Source organism: Chelonia mydas, chromosome 6 (assembly GCF_015237465.2).
Source record: "Chelonia mydas isolate rCheMyd1 chromosome 6, rCheMyd1.pri.v2, whole genome shotgun sequence".
In the NCBI taxonomy this organism is placed as follows: domain Eukaryota; kingdom Metazoa; phylum Chordata; order Testudines; family Cheloniidae; genus Chelonia; species Chelonia mydas.
In genome coordinates, this window is record NC_051246.2 from 8,431,487 (window position 1) to 8,454,802 (window position 23,316).

The window sequence follows — 23,316 nt, forward strand, 5'->3', positions numbered from 1 at the left end:
CATTTTGAAGCTTTCTCCACAGCCACGAGGGCTAGAAACTTCATTTTTCTTTACGACTGAAAGCTGAACTCACATATCCACCTGACTCCAGGAGCTGGGGCTTGAAGGAAAACAATCAGTGTCATGAGACTCATGACAAAATCACGAGAGTTGCCAACACCGCTTTCCCTTCTGTTTAAAGGCTAGTTACTTTCCAGCAGGCTCTTAAACACAACACGCCAGTGATTGAGTTGCGGTTCTCACAGGAGAATATTTAAAACCAAGCACCAAGAAAAGTCCACATTTTAAAGTTGAGGGAAAAATGGAGACTTCTGCGGGTATTTCAGGGCCACAGTATGCAGGAAAGGAAAATAAACAGGCACAGGAGATCTGGGCCGCTCTTTGTCGTGAAAGAAAGTTGGAGGGTCGAATCTTCTAGTTCTTAATCAAGTAAAACTTCTGTTGCCATCAGCGCCTCCGCTCACAGATATTAACATGTACTCAATAACTATACACGTCATACTTAAATATCTGAGCCATCTTCTCCAGGACAAATCGGTGAGACATTGTGAGGCACTCAGATGCTAGGGTGATGGGACCACATAAGTACCCCAGGTAGAGTGGGAACCTCTCTACACCACTGCTGGCCCTTCCCTGGGTTTTGGCCCCTTCTTTTCACTTATCCCCCTCAAATCTTCCTCTTTTCAGAATATAAGCTTGGCTCTTCTGAGTCCCCTGCGTTCTCTCTCCAACATCCCCACTCCCTGCAGAGGGATTCCTGTTTTACAGGCAATTACCAGCCCTTTCTGATCTTAAATCACCCTGCCTCTGTTTGGAAACAAAATACTGACTCCCTGCCCCTGGAGCACCTGTCCTCTGCAGAATTCACATTAACACCCATGCTGCAGTTAGGAGCTCTGACTGGGCTCATACCTCCTGTATGAAAGTCGCCCGCCTGTACCCCAAATGGTGCCCCTACAGATAGATTGCAATTCCTCTCTTGTTATGCATTCCTGATGCAACAAGAAACTGTTCAAAAATACCCGACTTTCTAGAGATGTTACGGGAAACACTGACTAACCACTGCCCTACAACTCTCCAGTTACAAGCTCTCTGCTTTAATTCCCCTCCCACTGCTAGGTCTTCCTTTAAGGCAGTGGTGGCTTCTCTCGCCCCGCACAGCCCTTTCCCCAATCTCCAAAATGTGGCTGTTTCTGGCTTCGGGTTTGCAGCCCTGTTTCACTGCAGAGGCATGTCCCAAGGGACTTATTTTGTCTCCCTATACAGGCTGGAGGGGGATTTCATCCCAGTTTCTCAAAGGTGCTAAACTCCCACGCAAATCAGTGGGAATTAGGTGCCTCAAACCTTTGCGGATCTGGGCCTTCCTCTGTCTTCTTCCTGCTCAGCCTGTTCTGGGGGCTGCTTGGGTGCTCAAAGGTGAGGACTACAAACCCTCACACTGCAGAGGACTCTCACTTCATCTCTCCTCCTTTATTCCTTTTCCATTGCCTCTCCCTGTCTGGAGAGATGGGGTCCAATCAGTTCCAACCGCCCGTCGTGTTGTGTCGCAGGCAGGAACCAGGGGCACAGAGATCAGAGCTTTATTTCAGGCAGCCTGGTACTGAGTTAGTATAGTTAAATCTTTCAGTGCCTTATAATACCCCCCCACCATTGCACTCTGTGAATCCACACACTAGCTAATTCTCTCCAGTGTCTCCCCGAGTGTAGCTCAGTGCTCAGCGACAGAGACAGCATCAGAGCCGGTGGGGTGGCCCATCGTTTTTAAAAAGTTCTCCAAAACAGAGACAAATGTGGTGCTAGGAAGCAGGACCTCTTGGGTTCGAAGACCAGCTCTGTTACTGACGTGCAGTGTGACCTTGGTCACTTCCCCTCTCTCTCTACCTCAGTTTCCCCATTTGCGAAATGAGGTTAATGATATTGATCAGCCTCAAAGGGGTGTAGTGTGGGCCAGTTAACTCGGTAACTTATGCAGAGTGCTTAAAAAATATGCAGTTGTCACGAATCTGATCTCAGTGACCCTGGTGTAAATCCAGAGCGACCCCGCTGAAGTCAATGGAAGCAGGGCCCGATTCTGATCTCAGTTACTCCAGTGTAAATCTGGAGTGACTCCACTAAAGGCAATAGTCACGACTTGATTATGGTTTCAGTTACCCAGCTGTGAATCCAGAGTGACTCTAATGCAGTCAGTACAGTCAGGGCTGGATTCTGATCTCAGTGATCCTGGTGTAAATCCAGAGTGACTCCTCCGCTGAGGTTAGAATGTGTCCCACAGTCTGCTGATTAAATCCCCATATCTATAACGGCACAGTCAGTTAAACAGCCGTGATCCAAACCAGGCATATTCGGGAGAGAGAGAGAGAGAAACACCACACTGATCTCTGGACAGGGGATGTCAGATGTGAGTACAGTCACAGGTAATACAGAGGCGAAATTGCCACCTAACCAGCACCCTGATTGGACAGTGTGATCTCACTAAAAGAGCAGGAATCAGGAAGTGCTGGAGGGTGTGTGGTGTAATGGGGCGGTCTCCTGCAGCCTGAGTCCTTCCCACTTCTCAGGGGGCAACAATCTCTTTGCTTCCCGTGGCACTCAGCACTGAACTGCAGTTTCCTGACTCTCTGCTGACCAGGAAGCTGCATGGAGGCCCCTGGGAGAAGTGACCTGCTGAGGAAGCTGAAAGCCCTGGGCAAGGAGGAGTTGGAGGGGTTCAAGGATAAGCTGAGTGAAGTCCTGCTGGAGAGGGGATCTGAGCCCATCCCCGTAACACCAGCTGACCCAGCAGCCCTAACCGACCTGCTGCTCAGACACTGCAGAGGGGACTCAAAAGCGGTTCTGAAAGTCCTGGAAGATGTTGAAGCCAGACTCCGGAAAGGTAAATCGAGAGCTGACCCGATTGCTCTTCACTTGAGTTACAACACATGCACATACATCTTTTACAGGGTTTGCTGATAGGCCCCCGTGGGCCCAGGTGCAGTGGTTTATGGGCAAGCATCCCAGACAGACATGCCAAACCCACACAAAAAAAATGCAGAAATTTGGCTTGTTTTTGGCTTAATTGGCTGGTGAGTTGCTTGTTAGCTAGTTTTTGGCTTGTAACTTGTTGCTTGTGGCTTCTTCTTTTTTGATTGGCTCCCAGCAAGCAGGAGCAAGGGGGGGGAGAGAGTCGGGGTGCACAGTGGACCCACCCCAGTCTCAGACTGCACCCTGCGGGGATCTAGTCACATAGAGTGTTGGGGTTCTTAGGGATTGGCTTGTTTTGGCCTTGTTTTGAAATGGGATTAGCTTGATTTTTGGCTTATTGTGAAAGTCGGGGTGCTTATTTACCGCGTGAAAGTTGGTACCTGTGATCCCAGAGTGCCCTGGGCCTGGCTGATTTTTTTTTTGCATGGCCTTATGGGAGAACTTGTCTGCGTAAGGGCAGAGAGTGGGAGAGCTGTGGATAGAAAGGTCAAATGAGTAACAGCTCCCATGATCCAGCCTTCTTCTGCCTGTTCCAGAATTCCACTTTCCCATGATGCTTGTGAGTATGGGTTACTCACTTGAGAGCTGGGGTGCTGCCCAAACCCTGATGGAGATTGGGGGTGGGGCAGTTGTGCCAGGCCCTGGACAGACACTCTGAGAGACAGGCCCTGACCCAGAGAATTTCCTATCTAAACAGACAGGGCAGACAATGGGAGGTTAATAATGGGGATCAGAGGCCCAGACAATCAGTGACTTTCCCCAAATGTCACATGGGTCTGTGGCCAAACTGCAAATGTAACCCAGATTTCGTGGGCCCTTTGCTAGTTCCTTAACCACAAAACCAGCCTGCCGTCCTATCAGGATAGGGGCCCTGCATGCAGGGTGGATTTGATTTAAATCAAATTTATTTAAATCACTAGTCAGGAAGACTCCATTTAATCATGGCTTTCTACACAAAAGTGCATTCTGGTTGGTTGTTATAACCTTAATACATATTCTTCACAACTCAGAGGCAGGTGTAGGTTTCATTTTTAGAAGGTACACACTGTACATTTTTAAAGTGATTTATTCTGAAAACTTTTCAGATTAGTTTTACAGCTATATGAGAAAATGAATGATTGTTTGGTTATTTCATTTACCAAAGGTAATTGAAGCAGATATTTATGAAGTCATTGGGAGGTGAACTATCTCCAATTCAACAGGTTAATCAATATTTGGAGGATTTTTTTGCCATACTGTATTAGGAGGAGAACACCACCAGACAGGCATTTAAATTGTTTTATTTAACTAAAACAACAAAGTTAAGTATTCTGGATTTTTTTCTTCAACAGCAGACATATAATATTTTAACAAAACAAGCATATGCCCCTCGCTTCTCACATTTCTCTCCAGACTTCTCCTTGTCCAGATCTATTCTGCCCCCAACAATCTTCTATTCATTGAACTTTTTGAAACTTTGCACTTTTAGAGAGAGGTAAGGGATTGACTCTGTGTTTACAAATTTGCAGAGGGACAATAGAGTTGAGGTCTGTTATTTCTCACCTCTATATATTTATTTATTTAAAAACATTTTTTGCCATTAACAAGCATGTTACCCCTGGAGACACAAATCCACAGTTTGAGAACTGCAAAACTAAGCATCTCTGACGGTATCTTCCAGACTGAGCACTGAGTCCCAGTGGGTAGATAGAAAGAGTAACTTAAATAATCTGTACAGAAGCCTGTGGAACCCCATAAGATTGGTTCCCTAATCCATGAACCATTGGAACTCATTTACAAAACTTTTCTAAAACATTATATGAATATATTGTCTCATACTATAGAATTAGAATTTATAATCCCTATTCCATGATAAGATACATTATAGCTCAAAGATATTTCAATTAAAACTATCTTTAGATAGGTTTTTTCCTCAAAAAGCATTTTATCAAAAAAATCCGATTTTTTTAAATTTTATTTTTTTAAAATCATTGATTTTTATCCACCCTGCCTGCACGTATAGGAGTATTTCCTCTTTTGTAGCAAACGTTATACAGGTGAGATTTCAGTTCTCAGTGGCTGACACTCTAACTCTCATTTTGCTCAGTCCTTATTCAGACGAATCCGAGTGGAACTTAGTAAAGGGAAGCTACTGGTCTAGTGGATTGTGGGGGCTGAGGGTCAATGGAACTTGAGTATAGCCTGCCAAAATTATATGACCACAGTGAGCTGTAGCTCACGAAAGCTTATGCTCAAATAAATTTGTTAGTCTCTAAGGTGCCACAAGTACTCCTTTTCTTTTTGCAAATGTTTTAAAGATTCCTTCCTTTAGCTCATTCCTCCTTATCTTAAGCTTTTGTTTCCTTCTGCTCTTAAAGCCTGAAGTGCCCATCTTGCTTTGTGTTGTAATTGACACCTCTGCTCAGGTGACAGATGAAGTGAGCTGTAGCTCAGGAAAGCGTATGGTCAAATAAATTTGTTAGTCTCTAAGGTGCCACAAGTCCTCCTTTTCTTTTTGAGAAACTATCTGCTGTATCATCATCAGCAGTGTAAACAGCTGTTATCCATGTGAATGGAGAACTGATTTGACAGCACCAGGCAGCAAGGAAGTTTCCCTTCTTTCTCCTTGCAGAGCCTTGGAAACATAACTGATATAAACCAACTACTAGGGGCAGACTTGATCTAGTGTTGTTCCTAAAGATCTCAGGTTATTCTGGTCCTGTGTGGAAAAATAGTTTTTTTTGGGTGGAGGCGGGGGGGGAGGTTGCTGAAAAATTCTGAAAAATCGGGGCGGGGGGATTCCTTTTGCATCAAACTGAAAATTTTATACATTAATGGCAACCCCAAAAATGTAAAAATGTTCATTTTAGGTTTGTTTTGACTTGAAACTTTGTTTCACTGTTGGCTGTTTTAAAGAGTTTTTTGATTGCTTAAAAAAAAAATTAAAGGACGCCTGGAAACAAAAAGTTTTGTTTTGAAGTGAAAAATCAAAATGTTTCCAATATGTCAATGTGAAATATTTCAGATTTTTTTGGAGTTTCTTTTTAAAGGTTTTTTTTCTAAATGAACAAGTCAGCCAAACTGACACCAATTCACAGAACATTTTGGTGTGGCCTGAAGCTGAATATATATATATTTTTGGGGGGGTCGACAAAAAGTCAGATGAAAATTTTTTGTCCATCTCTAGTCCTGGCCTGTTTTTACCTTTCAAGTTCACTCTCTCCTAAGTCTCTCCCACAGCTTCCAGCCACCCACAACAAGCGCGGAAGCCGTCCACTTGCACTAAAGCAGGAGATTCAGGTGAGTTGTGCTGAGCACATGAAAATCTGGCCCTGTGGTCTGTTGTATCTCTTTATCCCAAGCTCATGGTGGAGGTACCCGAGTATCTTACAGAGCTGTGTATCTGTCATGTAATGCTAATCTTTGGCTGTCTCCCTCTCTGTCTGTCTGGGTGTCAGTGCAGGGGCTAGAAGAGCGTCACTCCAGGGTTACAGAGTAGCAGCCGTGTTAATCTGTATCCGCAAAAAGAAAAGGAGTACTTGTGGCACCTTAGAGACGAACAAATTTATTTACTGTATGCATCCGATGAAGTGAGCTGTAGCTCACGAAAGCTTATGCGCTAATAAATTTGTTCGTCTCTAAAGTGCCACAAGTACTCCTTTTCTTACTGCAGCGTTAGTGCGCTCTCCTCTGATCTGGGAAGCCAACTCTCTAGTACCTCTCCATGGAGAACTCCTCTTCTCTCTCTTATCTTTAGGACCAAAGAGCCACTTCACGCATTCAGGCGATGAGATTCCCCCTGGTGAAGGAGGGACGCTAGCATCTGGTGAGTTGAGAATCGCTCAGGGTGATGGCAGGGGCCCTGGGGGAAATTCACTGCTGTGATGGACCGTGACAGCCTCAGGGCTGTATGTCGGACCTAAGTCATTGCAGGGGTTTGGGCCTGTTTGATTTTTCCCCTCAGGGAGGGGCCACATGGGGGTTGTTGCCTGATTTTAGGAGGTTAATATTATTAATTTGGATAGTATGGGTTATAGGCTCGCTAATCAATCTGATCAGAAGATAACAAGGTTCTTGTCCCAGAATCTGGCTACACAGAATATGCCCAGTACCCTCGGGGGCATGACAGGATGCTCACACCGAGACCAATATAGTCTTAAAGACTTTTACTGAGATAAAAAGGAATTATAATCAAATAGTAATCAAATGGTAAAATAATCAGAGTTACAAATGCGGTACTATTATTTTAAATATACATATGATATTATATACTATAAAGTTTTTGATTAATATACTCACACCGTTCCTGGATGACCTGGTTATAAGAGACCAAGGACCAGCCTCGCCTCGGGTTCCTCAGTTCTTTTGAGTGGGAGGTGCAGATCTTAGCTACACCTTCTTCTAAGAGCTATTGAAGCTGACTTAGAATTTCACTTAACTAACAGACTAATAAACTAAGAAAGATGCCTGAAGCTTAGATTCGTAGACACTTAGATTATATTAGATAATGGTGTATTGTAGCATGGTGTGTCATCCCTTTTATAGGACATGGGTGCTTGAGCCCTCCTATGTCCAAACTTAGTTTCCTCACCCACCAAAATGTTGGGGTACACTTACTCCGGAGGCTGGTATGTGTGTACGTATTGATGACATTTACGTACATATTAATGACATTAGATCATTCACACCTTTGTTATTTTTGTTCTGGTTATTTCGGTTCTTTCCTTGTGGTGTACCTGTTTACAGAGGGCATGAACTTCGGAAAGCCCCTATGCCCCCGGCTTCAACGCATCCTTTATCTATCTAAGTTAAAGGTCTCTGCCATATATGGACCTTATGCTTTAACTTATCACTATCTATCTAGGTGAAAGCATACATATGTCTGGGACCTAACTTTGCCTTCGCATAACATATAGGGTGTGGCCTGTAGGTCTCTTGTGTTACAGCCAAACTACTTTAATATACATCTATAAACTTATTATAATAAAACAAACAATCAAAACCATAAGAAAGGAGATACAGGCAAGCAAGGTAGCCTTATAGGCTACAGGGTTGATAGAGGAAAGCAAAACCTGGGGTTGGCTTCCTGGAGTAGGTGCTAAATTTCATTCCCCTTTTCCTTCCAAAACATGCAACTTAAAGAGCATTTCAGTGTTGGGTGGATGATCTCTGTGTGGAATGGCTGCTATCCAGCTGCTGTGCCCCACCCCAGAGGTGGCTACGTTTCAGTGTATGGGTGAATAATATTTTCTGCATGCACAAGGATCATAGTTCCTTCACATATCCATATAGACAGGCCTCATCTGGAATACTGTTTTACTGCGTGTTCGCTTTCTTTTTCCTTACTGTAACAGGTTGGTGAGAGGCCCTCACAGGAAATAAACACTTCAGGCCAGCTTCTGATCTCCGTTACCCCAGTGTAAATCTGGCTTTGGCTCCAGTGAGATCAAGATAGTTATTCTGGATTTACACCAGGATAAGTGAGATCAGAAGCTGCCCCTAACCTCATTAATATTAGCCGAGTCCCTCTGGATTTACACCAGGGTTGCTGAGATCAGAATCTCTCCCTAACCCCATTGACTTCAGTGGGGTGGCTCCAGATTTAGCCAGATTCATAATGCCTTTATATAAATCAATGGTGTGGCCTCATCGGGGATACTTTGTGCAGTCCTGGGCACCCCATCTCCAAAGGGATATTGCAGGAGTAGAGGGGGGTCATAGGAGGGTGATAACAATGATCAGGGAGCTGGGAAAACTCTCCTATGGAGAGAGATTGAAAAGACTGGGATTGTTACATTAAAAAGGAATTGAATAAGAGGGGACATGATACAAATATGTAAAATAACAAAGGGCATGGAGAAGAGAGATCAGGAGCTTCAGTTCTCCTCTCCTCCTAACACAAGAACAAGGGGCCATTCGATGACATTGGAAGGTGGCCAATTCAAAACAGATGAAATGAAATCCTTTCCATATAAGGTGTAATTAGCTGGTGGAACTTACTGCCACAGGAAGTCACTGAGGCCAAGAATTTAACAAGATTCAAGAAGGGATTCAAGATCTATTCATATGGATCACAAGAATATCCCGAGTTAGCATAATTCCTAATGATATAGATTTTGCAGGGGATATTGAGCCTCCTGCTTCAGGGTTTAAGCCAGTCTCTATTAGAGACCAGGATGAGACCTATGTGGGAGACAGATTATCCAACATCTGCGACTACAGGGTTCCTACACCTGCCTCCAAAGCACCTGATGCTGGCCACTGCCAGAGGACACTAGGCTAGATGGATCCTGTGTTCCTACCTGTGAGAAGCACTCTGGGCCAAAAGATGCTAGGGACCTGCTTTAGATATTCATATTGATTTATTCATACTGTAATTCCACACTCCCCAGCGATTGCCTTCATGAAGAGGCATCTTTCCTTCACTGGCTCCAAGGCCGAAGCTGCAGGTGAGTGAGGCTGAAATTGACCGGGCGAAGTGGGGTAATTTGAGGGGCCTGAGTGGATAGAATCCAGACGCTGCCTTGGCCTGCTGCTTGGACCATCCGCACAACGTCCCCCTTTAGCCGCGCTTGATTTAATCTGTTGATTGCTGGCACCGTCATCAGGCTGCCTTTCTTCCCTGCACTGATTGGCTGTTGGTTCCCATCTCTCCCTCACGGTCTCTTCCCCTCCACACCTGCTCCTCACCAGGGGTGAAAGTAACTTAAAGGACTTACCGGTACTCCGGAGTCCTGAGCAGGGGGGCGTGGCCTCAACCGGAAGAGGCGGGGCCGGGCCCTTTAAATCAAGATTTAAAGGCCTCAGGGCTCCGGCTGTGGCTGGGAGCCCTGGGGCCTTTAAATCACCCCCAGAGCTACCAGCTGCAGAGGCGGCTGGGAGCTCAGGGGCGATTTAAAGGGCCTTGGGCTGTGGCCACTGCTATCGCAGCGGAGCTCCGGGCCCTTTAAAGCGCCAGCTTGGGGAAGCTGGTCAGGTCCCCTCACGGCGTACTGGCTCTTGACTGGTATGCCGGACCGGACCGGACCAGCTTGCTTTCATCTCTGCTCCTCACACCCTCCTCCATCACCCGCTCCCCTGTCCTCTTTCCCTTTGTCTCTTTGTTGAGCTAATCTCTACCTACATTTTTTTTTTTTTTTTTATTTTTAATATCCTCCAGGCTGCAGAATCTGCCTCTGCTCTGGTCTCATTTGCTTTTCACCAACCCCAAAAAACCCCAATGGCACTGAAAAAAATAATCCCCTGGAGAATGTGTTACTTGAAATAATATCTCCCTGTCTGCTGCAGGAAAACAAAGCAGGAAGGAGGATCCCACTGGGGACAGCTGGGGAACGGACAAATGCAAACTGTGTCCCAGGGAGGAGGTAAGGGATTAGGTGTAATTTTTTTCCCTTGCTCATTGTCTGTCATTCTCTTTCCCTTCTCTGTGGTTTCTGGCTGTGATTTCACCCTCGGAGCTGAGCCAGGGGTATTCTAACACCTCCACTGTTTAGATCAGAGAAAGTTTATTTAGGCGGGATTGTGCCTGGTGGGCCAGTCAGGTGATGGCAAATGGAGGAATCGGAAACTATTTAAGGATATGTCTTCACGGCAGAAATTCTTAATTACTGTTATTTATTAGGTGTATTACAGTAGCCCGTAGGAGCCGGGGTTATGAACCAGGACCCCATTGTGCTGGACTCTGTATATTATTTATTAGGTGTATTACGGTAGAGCTCCAGACATGGACCACAGAACAAAGAGCGTTCAACTCGGGTTAAAATAGCAGCGTAGATACGGCCTCTCAGCTTTAGATTCAGATCAGCAGCTCACGTTCAACCCCGGCTGCCCTGTAGGCTTCAACGCGAGGCACTAACCTGATTTAAAAGCCGAGATACTGTGTGTTTGCTGCTGTTTTTACCTGTTGGCTAACCCAAGTTAATACAACACCTTGTCTTTGCAAGGAAGACGTGTTCCCCGTGTGCCTTTGTCAGTGTCTGTCCGTTGGGGTACGTCTACACAGCAGCTGGGCGGTGTGATTCTCAGCTCGGGTGGACGGACGCATACTGGCTCTGCTTCGGCTCATGCCCCAAAATGGTCATGTGGCCGCGGAGCTTGGGCGAGATTGTATTCGGGCTAGCCTGAGCCACCAGCTGTGTCGCCACAGCGTTACTTTTTAGGCCCCCGCTGCTGTGTAGACTTAGCCTGAGTCTGTAATATCATAGATTCATAGATTTTTTTTTTTAAGGCCAGAGAGGACCATTATGATCATCTAGTCTGACCTCCTGCATAACCCAGGCCAGAGACCCTAACCCAGTAATTCCTGCATCAGGCCCATAACTTCTGTTTGCCCTAGAGTGTAGCTTTTAGAAGACATCCAGTCTTGAGGGAAAGATTGCAGTTGATGGAGAATTCACCACACCCCCTAGGTCAGTAGTGATTCCAGTGGCCTCACGTATAGTCTGAATTTGTCCAGCTTCAGGTTCCAGCCACTGGATCTCATTGTGCCTTTGTCTGCTAGATGATCAGAATGTAGACTGGGGAGTGCAGGGTTGGAAACCCGCTCTCCCCTTCAAGCACGTCTAAAGGGATTGTGTCAGTTGCATTTATTAAATGCTGGGTTTCAAATCTCTCTCGTAATGCATCATCAGAATGGGCAGTGCACGCACCATTTCCCTTCATCTTTTGGTGTCTGCTGTGCTATTTGTAACAGAGCCTGTTTATACATCAGGAGTCTGGCCAAATGCAGGTCAGAGGCCTAATCAGTTGTTTACATGCAGCTCTTCTTAGCTTCAGTGGGAGATATTCATGTAACTAAGGGAATAGCTGAGCCCTGGATTGAATGACTGAATCGATCCGGAGTAGTCCCATCTCTCCTGGCAGAGGTGTTTAGCTCACCCACCTCAGTGCAGCCAGTGGCTTAGAGAGACGATTCATGACTCTACAGAACCTCTCTTCCTGCAATCCAGAGTGTGATCACACCTGACAGTTGTCAGAGAGGATCCCACCTCAACTAGCTAAAGATAACCAGGCATCGTAGTTGTGACCTGGGGCATCTTGGTCACCTGGGAAGCTTCCGACCGTGGAGCTGGAATTCAGCTGATCACTGAGTCCTCTCTGCCAAATGCTCTGCAAGGGTCCCAGGCCACAGCAAACCCCCAGCTGAATACTAGGCTACAGCAGACAAGATTCCCTCCTCACAAGAGCTCTGAAGTGGGAAATCCCCAGTGGGGCCGAGTTAATGCCAGTTCCTGTGTTTTAGGATCCTCCAGAAGAAATACACCCTGAGACTGTTCGGGGCACAGATGGGAACCAGGAGACGTACAGGTGAGGACTGGGGTTGGGAGGTTGAAGTCACCCCCTCTGCAGGCGTCTCTGTCTGTGTGCACAGGCCAGCTCCTATCGCACCTGAGACCTTCTCCACACTAGAGAATTTCACAATAAAATTCTCACTGGCGCTAAACCCCATTTATTTGCCCCCGGGGGAACGGTGACCTAGACAAGGTTCTTCTGGCTTTCGGTGTGTCAATTAAATAAGCAGTGAAATTATCGAGGGATACGTGGCAATAACCACAGGAATGGTGACCGTGATTGTGAAAGGCTCAGGCAGATTAGAGAGCTTACAAAGGCAGAAAACGCAATAATAATGGGGGATTTCAACTACCCCCTTACTGACTGGGTACGTCACCTCAGCACAGGAGGCTGAGATAAAATTTCTAGACCCCGTAAATGACTGCTTCATGGGACCGACCGGGGGAGAGGCAATTCTTGATTTAGTCCTAAGTGGCGCACAGGATGTGGTCCAAGAAGCTAATATAGCTGAACTGCTCGGTAATAGCAACCATAATATAATTATGTAATTAAATTTAACATCCTTGTAGGGGGAGAAATGCCAGAGAAACCCACCACACTAGCAGTTAACTTCAGAAAGGGGAACTACACAAATATGAGGAGGCTCGTTAAATTAAAAGGAATAAGGGTAAAATGCCTACAAGTTGCATGGAGACTATGTTAAAAACACAATAATAGAGGCTCAAACTAAATGTATACCCCCAAATAATAAAAATTAAAAGACCCAAAACAAACAAACAAAACCCAGAGGACCAAAAATGCCACCATTTGTAAACAGCAGAGTAAAAGTGATGGTTAGAGGCAAAAAGGCATCCTTTAAAATCTGGAAGTTAAATCCTTCTGAGGAAACTAAAAAGTCTGGCAAGTCAAGTGTAAAAGTATAATAAAGCAGGCCAAGAAAGGTTTTGTGTCCTTAGCTAGTTGCTCTTCAAATTCTAACAACAAAATTGTTTTTAAGTACATCAGAAGCAGGAAGCCTGCCAAACCGTCAGTGGGGTCCCTGGACGACCGAGGTGCTAAAAGAGCACTCAAGGAAGACAAGGCTGTTGCAGAGAAGCTAAATGAATTCTTTTCATTGGTTTTTACTACAGAGGATGTGGGGGAGGCACTCACCTCACAGCTGTTCTTTTTGGGTGACAAATCTGAAATAGGTTTCAGAGTAACAGCCGTGTTAGTCTGTATTCGCAAAAAGAAAAGGAGGACTTGTGGCACCTTAGAGACTAACCAATTTATTTGAGCATAAGCTTTCGTGAGCTACAGCTCACTTCATCGGATGCATACTGTGGAAACTGCAGAAGACATTATATACACAGAGACCATGAAACAATACCTCCTCCCACCCCACTCTCCTGCTGGTAACAGCTTATCTAAAGTGATCATCAAGTTGGGCCATTTCCAGCACAAATCCAGGTTTTCTCACCCTCCGCCCCCCCCCCCCCCCCCCCCCACACACAAACTCACTCTCCTGCTGGTAATAGCCCATCCAAAGTGACCACTCTCTTCACAATGTGTATGATAATCAAGGTGGGCCATTTCCTGCACAAATCAGGTTCTCTCACCCCCTCACCCCCCTCCAAAAACCACACACACAAACTCACTCTCCTGCTGGTAATAGCCTATCCAAAGTGACCACTCTCCTTACAACGTGCATGAAAATCAAGGTGGGCCATTTCCAGCACAAATCCAGGTTTTCTCACCCCCCCCCCCCTTTTCCAAAAAACACACACACACACACACAAACTCACTGAAATCTGAAATACCGTCCCAAATTGATGTGTCAATAGAAGAGGGTTTAGAACAAACTGAAATCTAAAGCAGTATTAAGTCACTGGGACCAGGCTGTATTCATGCAAGAATTCTGAAGGAACTCAAATATGAAACTGCAAAACTACTAACTGTGATATGTAATCTATCGCCAAAATCTGCCTCTACCAGAGGATAGCTAATGTAACACCTACTTCTAAAAAAGGCTGCAGAGGTGATCCTGGCAATTACAGGCTGGTAAGCCTAACTTCAGTACCAGGCAAATTGATTGAAACTATAGTAAAGAGCAGAATTATCAGATACATAGATGAACATGATACGTTGGGGAAGAGTCAACAGGGGGAATCACGCCTCACCAATCAGTTAGAATTCTTTGAGGGTGTCAACAAGCACGTGGACAAGGATGATCCAGTCAATATAGTGTTCTTGGACTCTCAGAAAACCTTAGACAAGGTCTCTCACCAAAAGCTCTTGAGCAAATTAAGAAGTCATGGGATAACAGGGAAAGAGCTCTCATGGATCAGTAACTGGTTAAAAGATGGGAAACAAAGAGTAGGAATAAATGATCAGTTTTCGCAATGGAGAGATAAATAGTGGGGTTCCACAAGGATCTGTACTGGGTCCTGTACTGTTCAGTATATTCATAAATGATCTGGAAAAGGGGGGCGGTGAACAGTGAGGTGGCAAAATTTGCAGATGATACAAAATTACTTAAGATAAGTCCAAAGATGACTGCGAAGTTACAAAGGGATCTCACTTGACTGGGTGACAAAATGAGAGATGAAATTCAATGTTGATAAGTGCAAAGCAATGCACATTGGAAAACATAATCCCAGCAATACATACAAAATGAAGGGGTCTAAATCAGCTGTTACCACTCAAGAAAGAGATCTTGAAGTCAGTGTGTGTAGTTCCCTGAAAACATCTGCTCAGTGTGCTATGGCAGTCAAAAAAGCTAACCGAATGGTAGTAACCATTGGGAAAGGAATAGATAATAAAACAGAAAATATCACAATGCCACTATATAAATCCATGGTAGGCCCACACCCTTGAATATTGCGTGCAGTTCTTGTTGCATCATGTCAAAAAAGATATATTAGAATTCAAAAGGGTATGGAAAAGGGCTACGAAAATGATGAGGAGTTTGGAACAGTTTCCATATGAGGAGAGAGATTAAGAAGACTGGGCCTGTTCACCTTAGAAAAGAGATGACTAAGTGGGGATAGAATAGATGTCTGTAAAATCCTGAATGGTGTGGTGAAAATGTTATTTACCCCTTTACATAACGCAAGAACCAAGCGTCACTCAATGAAAGTGATAGGCAGCAGGTTTCAAACAAACAAAAGGAAACTTCTTCACACAACGCACAGTCAACCTGTGGAACTTGTTGCCAGGGGATGTTGTGAAGCCCAAAAGTATAACTGGGGTAAAAAAAAATCAGATAATTTCGTGGAGGACAGGTCTGTCAATGGCTATTAGCCAGGAGAGTCAGGGACACAGCCCTGCTCTGAATGTCCCTAAACCTCCAACTGCCCAAAGCGGGGACTGGGTGATGGGATGGATCATTTGCAATTGCCCCTGTTCTGTTCATTGCCTCTGGTACAGGTCACTATCAGAAGACAGGACGCTAGGCTAGATGGACCATTGGTCTGGCCCAGAATGTCCGTTCTTATCTTCTTGTAGTGGTTCCTCCTTGTCAACCTTGGAGGGAGGCCACTCCGCCTTGCTACGCCACCTAGTGGCCGATAGCCAATTGACAAGAGATTAGTGTGGGAAGGGTCAGCAAAGAGTCTAGGGCCCTGGCTCCTTTGGCGGGGCAGCAGAGCGGGCAGCCTTTTAGCCCAGCTCCCTGGCTGGGGCAGACAGCAAACAATCAGGCTCAAGCCCTCTGGGTGGAGCAGAGCAGTAGCAATCTACAGTGAACACAGACAAGCCATCCGGCCGAAATTGAGTAGCTGCCACTCCGGGGGTGGGGTTGGCAGTAGGGGGACCCGGGCCCACTCCACTCCACCGGGTCCCAGTCCAGCACCCTACCAGTGGCGAGGGGTCCCTCCAGTGGGTCAGCGGGGGTCCTACTGAAGCCTGCTGACTGTGGTTTCAGCAACACAACCAGACTAATGTCTGGTTTCAGAGTAGCAGCCGTGTTAGTCTGTATCCGCAAAAAGAAAAGGAGGACTTGTGGCACCTTAGAGACTAACCAATTTATTTGATCATAAGCTTTCCGATGAAGTGAGCTGTAGCTCACGAAAGCTTATGCTCTAATAAATTTCTTAGTCTCTAAGGTGCCACAAGTACTCCTTTTCTTTTTGCAGACTAATGTCTGGTTTCCCTGGGCTACTTCCTACCCCTACCTGTTCGTAGGGCTCAATTGCTTGCAGGTCCTCAGTCTCCTTGGGGTACTCGGCAGCCGGCAGTTCCGGCGGCTCCTGGGGTTATTCCTCCAGTGGCAGTCCTGGCGGCTCCTCAGGGTATTCAGCCGACGGCAGCCACCGCAGTTTTCCCTCCCTCAGCGTCCTGCTCCAAGGGCAGGGGTTGGCACAGCTTGGTCCCTGGTCCCGGGCCCAGCAGCAAATCCGACTCCTTCCCTGGCTCCGGCCAACTGAGCTGGAGGCCCCGGTTCTTATGCTTCCTGTTCTGCCCCTCTGTTTCTGGCATGAGGGGGCGGCCCGGCCTGGCTCTGCCCACCAGAGGGTGGGGAGTGGTTCCCCCCCGTCAGTCTTGGAGGGAGGCCACTCCGCCTCGCTACAGTTCTTATGACAGCAACCGAGTTAATCCAGGAAACGTGGGCTGGTTCCATCTGTTCTTTTATTTTTTCCCTCCCCGGACCGTGCAGGGTTCACCTCCCCGGGGCAGGCTTGTTCCGTTGCTCTGAAACCGAACTGGGGTTTGAGGCGAGGGCAGCTGTTACTGTCCAATACAGATACGGCTTCTGGGATCAGCATCTGAGTGTGTGGAGCACTCCTAAATGGATGATCGCTGGCCCTCTGTTCAGCATCCAGGCAGAACCGGCCGGGGCCGTGGCAGCCATTCACCTCCCGCACTTCCTGTGTCTCAGAGGTACGGTAGCCAAGGGCAATAACTGGACTTGACACCTTGACTGAGAAGTGGGAGGTGGAGCCCAAACCATGTGCCCCAGACAGAACTGTTCGCCTCCCTCTTCTCATGTGTTTCAGAGGCAAGGTAGGAAAGTAATAATTGTAATCCCAATCATACCTATCGCAAATATAGGTGTATTAATATTAATTGGCCATTCCTCACAGCTAGATCGGGGCAAAATTCTGTGCATTAACCTTTGTAGATTTGGCAACACCAAAAAGTTTCACTAATCTTTGTCCCGCCCCCCCGAATTATTATTTTTTTTGTGGTGGGGGGAGCCCAAAACAAAAAATTATGAAAAAAATTGAAATGATTTATTTTAACATTTTTGAAAATAATTTTTTTCTGGTTTTTTGTGTGGTTTTTTTTTGTTTGTTTCCAAATTTCCTTTCATTTTATTTTTAAAAGTTCAAAATCCTTTAAAAATGGTCGAAACTGAAACAAAATGTTTCATTCCATCCGAAACAATTTTTTTTTTTACTTTCAAAATTCCAACAAACTAAAATATATGTTTTTCGCCCACCTTTAATCACAATGCAGAATCGCTATCATGACGAGGGTCACAGTTGTAACCCTACTATCAGAAATATTACTGCAATCCCAATGGCTATGTTAATCATATTTACAACCATAGTTGCAGTCCTAATCAATCACAATTATAATCAAATAATAATTTTTACTTGAATTTTAATCACACCCATAATTATAATCTTAACTGAAACAACAGCTGTAATCAGAATTTTAGTAATTATTGCAATCTGAACGGAAATGACAGCTATAATTACAATTATTGGTAGTATTTGTATGTGTAGAGGCTTGTAGGGGCTTTGTGCTGGGAGAGAAGCTGAGCCCTGATTAGGGGGCGGGGCTTCACTGACTAGGGGTCCTAGTTAAGGTAGCAGCCAGTCAGGCAGCGGCACAGACAGCTGCAGCGGCACAGGAGCTAGCAAACAGAGCTGTAAACAGGGGAGTTTGAGTGGGAGTTCTGTTGGAGGAGAAGGTATTTGTGTGTGCTTGGTTTTGTATTGGTAGTATTTGTATGTGTAGAGGCTTGTAGGGGCTTTGTGCTGGGAGAGAAGCTGAGCCCTGATTAGGGGGCGGGGCTTCACTGACTAGGGGTCCTAGTTAAGGTAGCAGCCAGTCAGGCAGCGGCACAGACAGCTGCAGCGGCACAGGAGCTAGCAAACAGAGCTGTAAACAGGGGAGTTTGAGTGGGAGTTCTGTTGGAGGAGAAGGTATTTGTGTGTGCTTGGTTTTGTATTGGTAGTATTTGTATGTGTAGAGGCTTGTAGGGGCTTTGTGCTGGGAGAGAAGCTGAGCCCTGATTAGGGGGCGGGGCTTCACTGACTAGGGGTCCTAGTTAAGGTAGCAGCCAGTCAGGCAGCGGCACAGACAGCTGCAGCGGCACAGGAGCTAGCAAACAGAGCTGTAAACAGGGGAGTTTGAGTGGGAGTTCTGTTGGAGGAGAAGGTATTTGTGTGTGCTTGGTTTTGTATTGGTAGTATTTGTATGTGTAGAGGCTTGTAGGGGCTTTGTGCTGGGAGAGAAGCTGAGCCCTGATTAGGGGGCGGGGCTTCACTGACTAGGGGTCCTAGTTAAGGTAGCAGCCAGTCAGGCAGCGGCACAGACAGCTGCAGCGGCACAGGAGCTAGCAAACAGAGCTGTAAACAGGGGAGTTTGAGTGGGAGTTCTGTTGGAGGAGAAGGTATTTGTGTGTGCTTGGTTTTGTATTGGTAGTATTTGTATGTGTAGAGGCTTGTAGGGGCTTTGTGCTGGGAGAGAAGCTGAGCCCTGATTAGGGGGCGGGGCTTCACTGACTAGGGGTCCTATAAAGGTAGCAGCCAGTCAGGCAGCGGCACAGGAGCCAGCAAACAGAGCTGTAAACAGGGGAGTTTGAGTGGGAGTTTGAAAGGGGAGTTTGTCTTGTGGTGCTCGTGTGGGGTTTGGTTTTGCTGTGGGTGGTGGTGTTTTGGTGTGGTTTGTGTTTCCCAGATTAACAGGATTTAGGTGGAAAGGATATGACAGATACAGAGGTGGCAGTGGGAGTGACCCATGTAGCAGATGACACAATGAAGATGACTGGATGTGGAAGCTGTGGTATGTACATGATCCTGGAGGGGGCACCTGGTAAGAGTTTTGTCTGCATGAAGTGCCGTCTGATAGAGCTGATGGAGGAAAAGATCCGAGGTTTGGAGATGCAGGTGGAAAGTCTGGTAGAGTTTAGGAAGGGGTTTGAGCAGATTATGGAGCAAAGACATGAGGTATCTGAAGGGAAAAGCTCAGACTTGCAGATGGAAGCAGGACTAGGGAATTCTGAGGGGAGACTGGGTGAGGAAAGTGGTCAGTGGAAGCATGTGACTAAAAGAACTAGGCAGAGGAAAAGGCGGGCTAGTGAAGGAGAAATAGAGCTTAAGAATAGGTTTGCAGAGTTGGAAAATGAAGAAGGGGCTCAGCAGGTAGTCACTGAGGGTGACAGGGCAAGGAAGAAGAGAAGAGAGGTTAGTCCTATAGGAAAAGGGGAAGAGTTAATGGAGATTACACCAAATATGAGCCCCAATAGGATACAGGATGGGTTAAAAAGGATTACAAGGGAGAATGGGAATGGAAAGAACTTGCAGCCAGAGGGAACAGGGGATAGACTGGAGAATAGCACTGTCACTAGGAAAAGGCAGGTCTATGTGATTGGGGACTCTTTATTGAGAAGAATAGATAGGCCTGTAACCAGAGCTGATCCAGAAAATAGGAGGGTGTGCTGTCTTCCGGGTGCTAAGATACGGGATGTAGACCTGAGGTTGAAAAGGATTCTAAAGGGAGCGGGAAAGAATCCCCTAATTATCCTTCATGTGGGAACAAATGATACGGCTAGATTCTCGCTGGAAAGTATTAAGGGAGACTATGCTAGGCTGGGGAGGACGCTTAAGGAAATTGAGGCTCAGGTGATCTTTAGTGGGATTCTGCCTGTTCCTAGAGAAGGGCAACAAAGGTGTGACAAGATTATGACTATCAATAGATGGCTTAGGCAGTGGTGCTATAAGGAGGGCTTTGGGATGTATGGCCATTGGGAGGCATTCATGGATAGAGGACAGTTCTCTCGGGATGGACTTCATCTGAGTAGGGAAGGAAATAGACTTCTAGGATGGAGGCTGGCACAACTGATTAAGAGAGCTTTAAACTAGGAATTTGGGGGAGATGGTTGGGAGATGTCCAGGTAATCTCCACGCCAGAATTCAGCATAGAGTGGAAAGAAAATGAAGTAAGAGTGGATACAGCTGTAGGTAGGAGGAAGGGCAGTGTAGATACAAGTCTAATAGGTTATACTGGTAGTAAAATAACCGTGCCTAATAGGGTACAGAATGTGAGTGAGGCTAAACAGCAAAAATTAAGATGTTTGTACACTAATGCAAGGAGCCTAGGTAACAAAATGGAGGAACTAGAGTTACTGGTGCAGGAAGTGAAACCAGATATCATAGGTATAACAGAGACCTGGTGGAATAGTAGTCATGACTGGGCTACAGGTATTGAAGGGTATGTGCTGTTTAGGAAAGACCGAAATAAAGGTAAAGGTGGTGGAGTAGCACTGTATATCAATGATAAGATAGAATGTAAAGAAATAAGAAGCGATGGAATGGGTATGACTGAGTCTGTCTGGGCAAAAATTAAATTGGGGAAGAAAACTATTAGAGCCTCCCCTGGGATAGTGCTTGGGGTGTGCTATAGACCGCCGGGATCTAATTTGGATATGGATAGAGCCCTTTTTAATGTTTTTAATAAAGTAAATACTAATGGAAACTGTGTGATCATGGGAGACTTTAACTTCCCAGATATAGACTGGAGGACGAGTGCTAGTAATAATAATAGGGCTCAGATTTTCCTAGATGCGATAGCTGATGGATTCCTTCAGCAAGTAGTTGCTGAACCGACTAGAGGGGATGCCATTTTAGATTTGGTCTTGGTGAGTAATGAGGACCTCATAGAGGAAATGGTTGTAGGGGATAATCTTGGCTCAAGTGATCATGAGCTAATTCAGTTCAAACTGAATGGAAGGATTAACAAAAATAAATCTGCGACTAGGGTTTTTGATTTCAAAAGGGCTGACTTTCAAAAATTAAGGAAATTAGTTAGGGAAGTGGATTGGACTGAAGAATTTATGGGTTTAAAGGTAGAGCAGGCCTGGGATTATTTTAAATTAAAGCTGCAGAAGCTATCGGAAGCCTGCATCCCAAGAAAGGGGAAAAAATTCATAGGCAGGAGTTGTAGACCAAGCTGGATGAGCAAGCATCTTAGAGAGGTAATTAAGAAAAAGCAGAAAGCATATAGGGAGTGGAAGAAGGGAGGGATCAGTAAGGCAAGCTACCTTATTGAGGTCAGAATATGTAGGGATAAAGTGAGACAGGCTAAAAGTCAAGTAGAGTTGGACCTTGCAAAGGGAATTAAAACCAATAGTAAAAGGTTCTATAGTCATATAAATAGGAAGAAAACAAAGAAAGAGGAAGTGGGACCGCTAAAAACTGAGGATGGAGTGGAGGTCAAGGATAATCTAGGCATGGCCCAATATCTAAACAAATACTTTGCCTCAGTCTTTAATAAGACTAAAGAGGATCTTAGGGATAATGGTAGCATGATAAATGGGAATGAGGATATGGAGGTAGACATCACCATATCTGAGGTAGAAGCGAAACTCAAACAGCTTAATGGGACTAAATCGGGGGGCCCAGATAATCTTCATCCAAGAATATTAAAGGAATTGGCACAAGAAATTGCAAGCCCATTAGCAAGAATTTTTAATGAATCTGTAAACTCAGGGGTTGTACCGTATGATTGGAGAATTGCTAACATAGTTCCTATTTTTAAGAAAGGGAAAAAAAGTGATCCAAGTAATTATAGGCCTGTTAGTTTGACATCTGTAGTATGCAAGGTCTTGGAAAAAATTTTGAAGGAGAAGGTAGTTAAGGACATTGAAGTCAATGGTAAATGGGACAAAATACAACATGGTTTTACAAAAGGTAGATCGTGCCAAACCAACCTGATCTCCTTCTTTGAGAAAGTAACAGATTTTTTAGATAAAGGAAACGCAGTGGATCTAATTTACTTAGATTTTAGTAAGGCGTTTGATACGGTGCCACATGGGGAATTATTAGTTAAATTGGATAAGATGGGCATCAATAGGAAAATTGAAAGGTGGATAGGGAATTGGTTAAAGGGGAGACTACAACGGGTCCTACTGAAAGGTGAACTGTCAAGTTGGAGGGAGGTTACCAGTGGAGTTCCTCAGGGATCGGTTTTGGGACCAATCTTATTTAATCTTTTTATTACTGACCTGGGCACAAAAAGTGGGAGTGTGCTAATAAAGTTTGCAGATGATACAAAGCTGGGAGGTATTGCTAATTTAGAGAAGGATAGGGATACCATACAGGAGGATCTGGATGACCTTGTAAACTGGAGTAATAGGAATAGGATGAAATTTAATAGTGAGAAGTGTAAGGTCATGCATTTAGGGATTAATAACAAGAATTTTAGTTATAAGCTAGGGACGCATCAACTAGAAGTAACGGAGGAGGAAAAGGACCTTGGAGTATTGGTTGATCATAGGATGACTATGAGCTGCCAATGTGATATGGCTGTGAAAAAAGCTAATGTCGTCTTGGGATGCATCAGGAGAGGTATTTCCAGTAGGGATAAGGAGGTCTTAGTACCGTTATATAAGGCACTGGTGAGACCTCACCTGGAGTACTGTGTGCAGTTCTGGTCTCCCATGTTTAAGAAGGATGAATTCAAACTGGAACAGGTACAGAGAAGGGCTACTAGGATGATCCGAGGAATGGAAAACTTGTCTTATGAAAGGAGACTCAGGGAGCTTGGCTTGTTTAGCCTAACTAAAAGAAGGTTGAGGGGAGATATGATTGCTCTCTATAAATATATCAGAGGGATAAATACCAGAGAGGGAGAGGAATTATTTAAACTCAGTACCAATGTGGACACAAGAACAAATGGATATAAACTGGCCACTAGGAAATTTAGATTAGAAATTAGACGAAGGTTTCTAACCATCAGAGGAGTGAAGTTTTGGAATAGCCTTCCGAGGGAAGTAGTGGGGGCAAAAGATCTATCTTGCTTTAAGATTAAACTCGATAAGTTTATGGAGGAGATGGTATGATGGGATAACATGGCTTTGGTAATTAAATATTC

General features: G+C 45.3%; 1 protein-coding gene across 8 annotated transcripts in view; it reads left to right on the forward strand.

Annotated features, from left to right (window-relative positions):
• Positions 1-23,316, forward strand: part of LOC102933294 (NACHT, LRR and PYD domains-containing protein 1b allele 2) — a 45,981-nt gene that overhangs the window by 12,667 nt on the left and 9,998 nt on the right. For 2 of the 8 annotated variants that reach the window (XM_027833405.2, XM_037898985.2), the window contains exons 2-8: positions 2,630-2,872; positions 6,169-6,240; positions 6,698-6,766; positions 9,333-9,389; positions 10,228-10,304; positions 12,182-12,246; positions 16,868-17,091. In XM_027833405.2, coding sequence (XP_027689206.2) covers positions 2,638-2,872; positions 6,169-6,240; positions 6,698-6,766; positions 9,333-9,389; positions 10,228-10,304; positions 12,182-12,246; positions 16,868-17,091 — 799 coding nt within the window. In that variant the 5' untranslated portion in view covers positions 2,630-2,637. Of the gene's footprint in view, positions 1-2,593; positions 2,873-6,168; positions 6,241-6,697; positions 6,767-9,332; positions 9,390-10,227; positions 10,305-12,181; positions 12,247-16,867; positions 17,092-23,316 lie in introns of those variants that run through there. The other 6 variants (XM_043548991.1, XM_027833406.3, XM_043548994.1 and 3 more) reach the window with 6 other exon arrangements.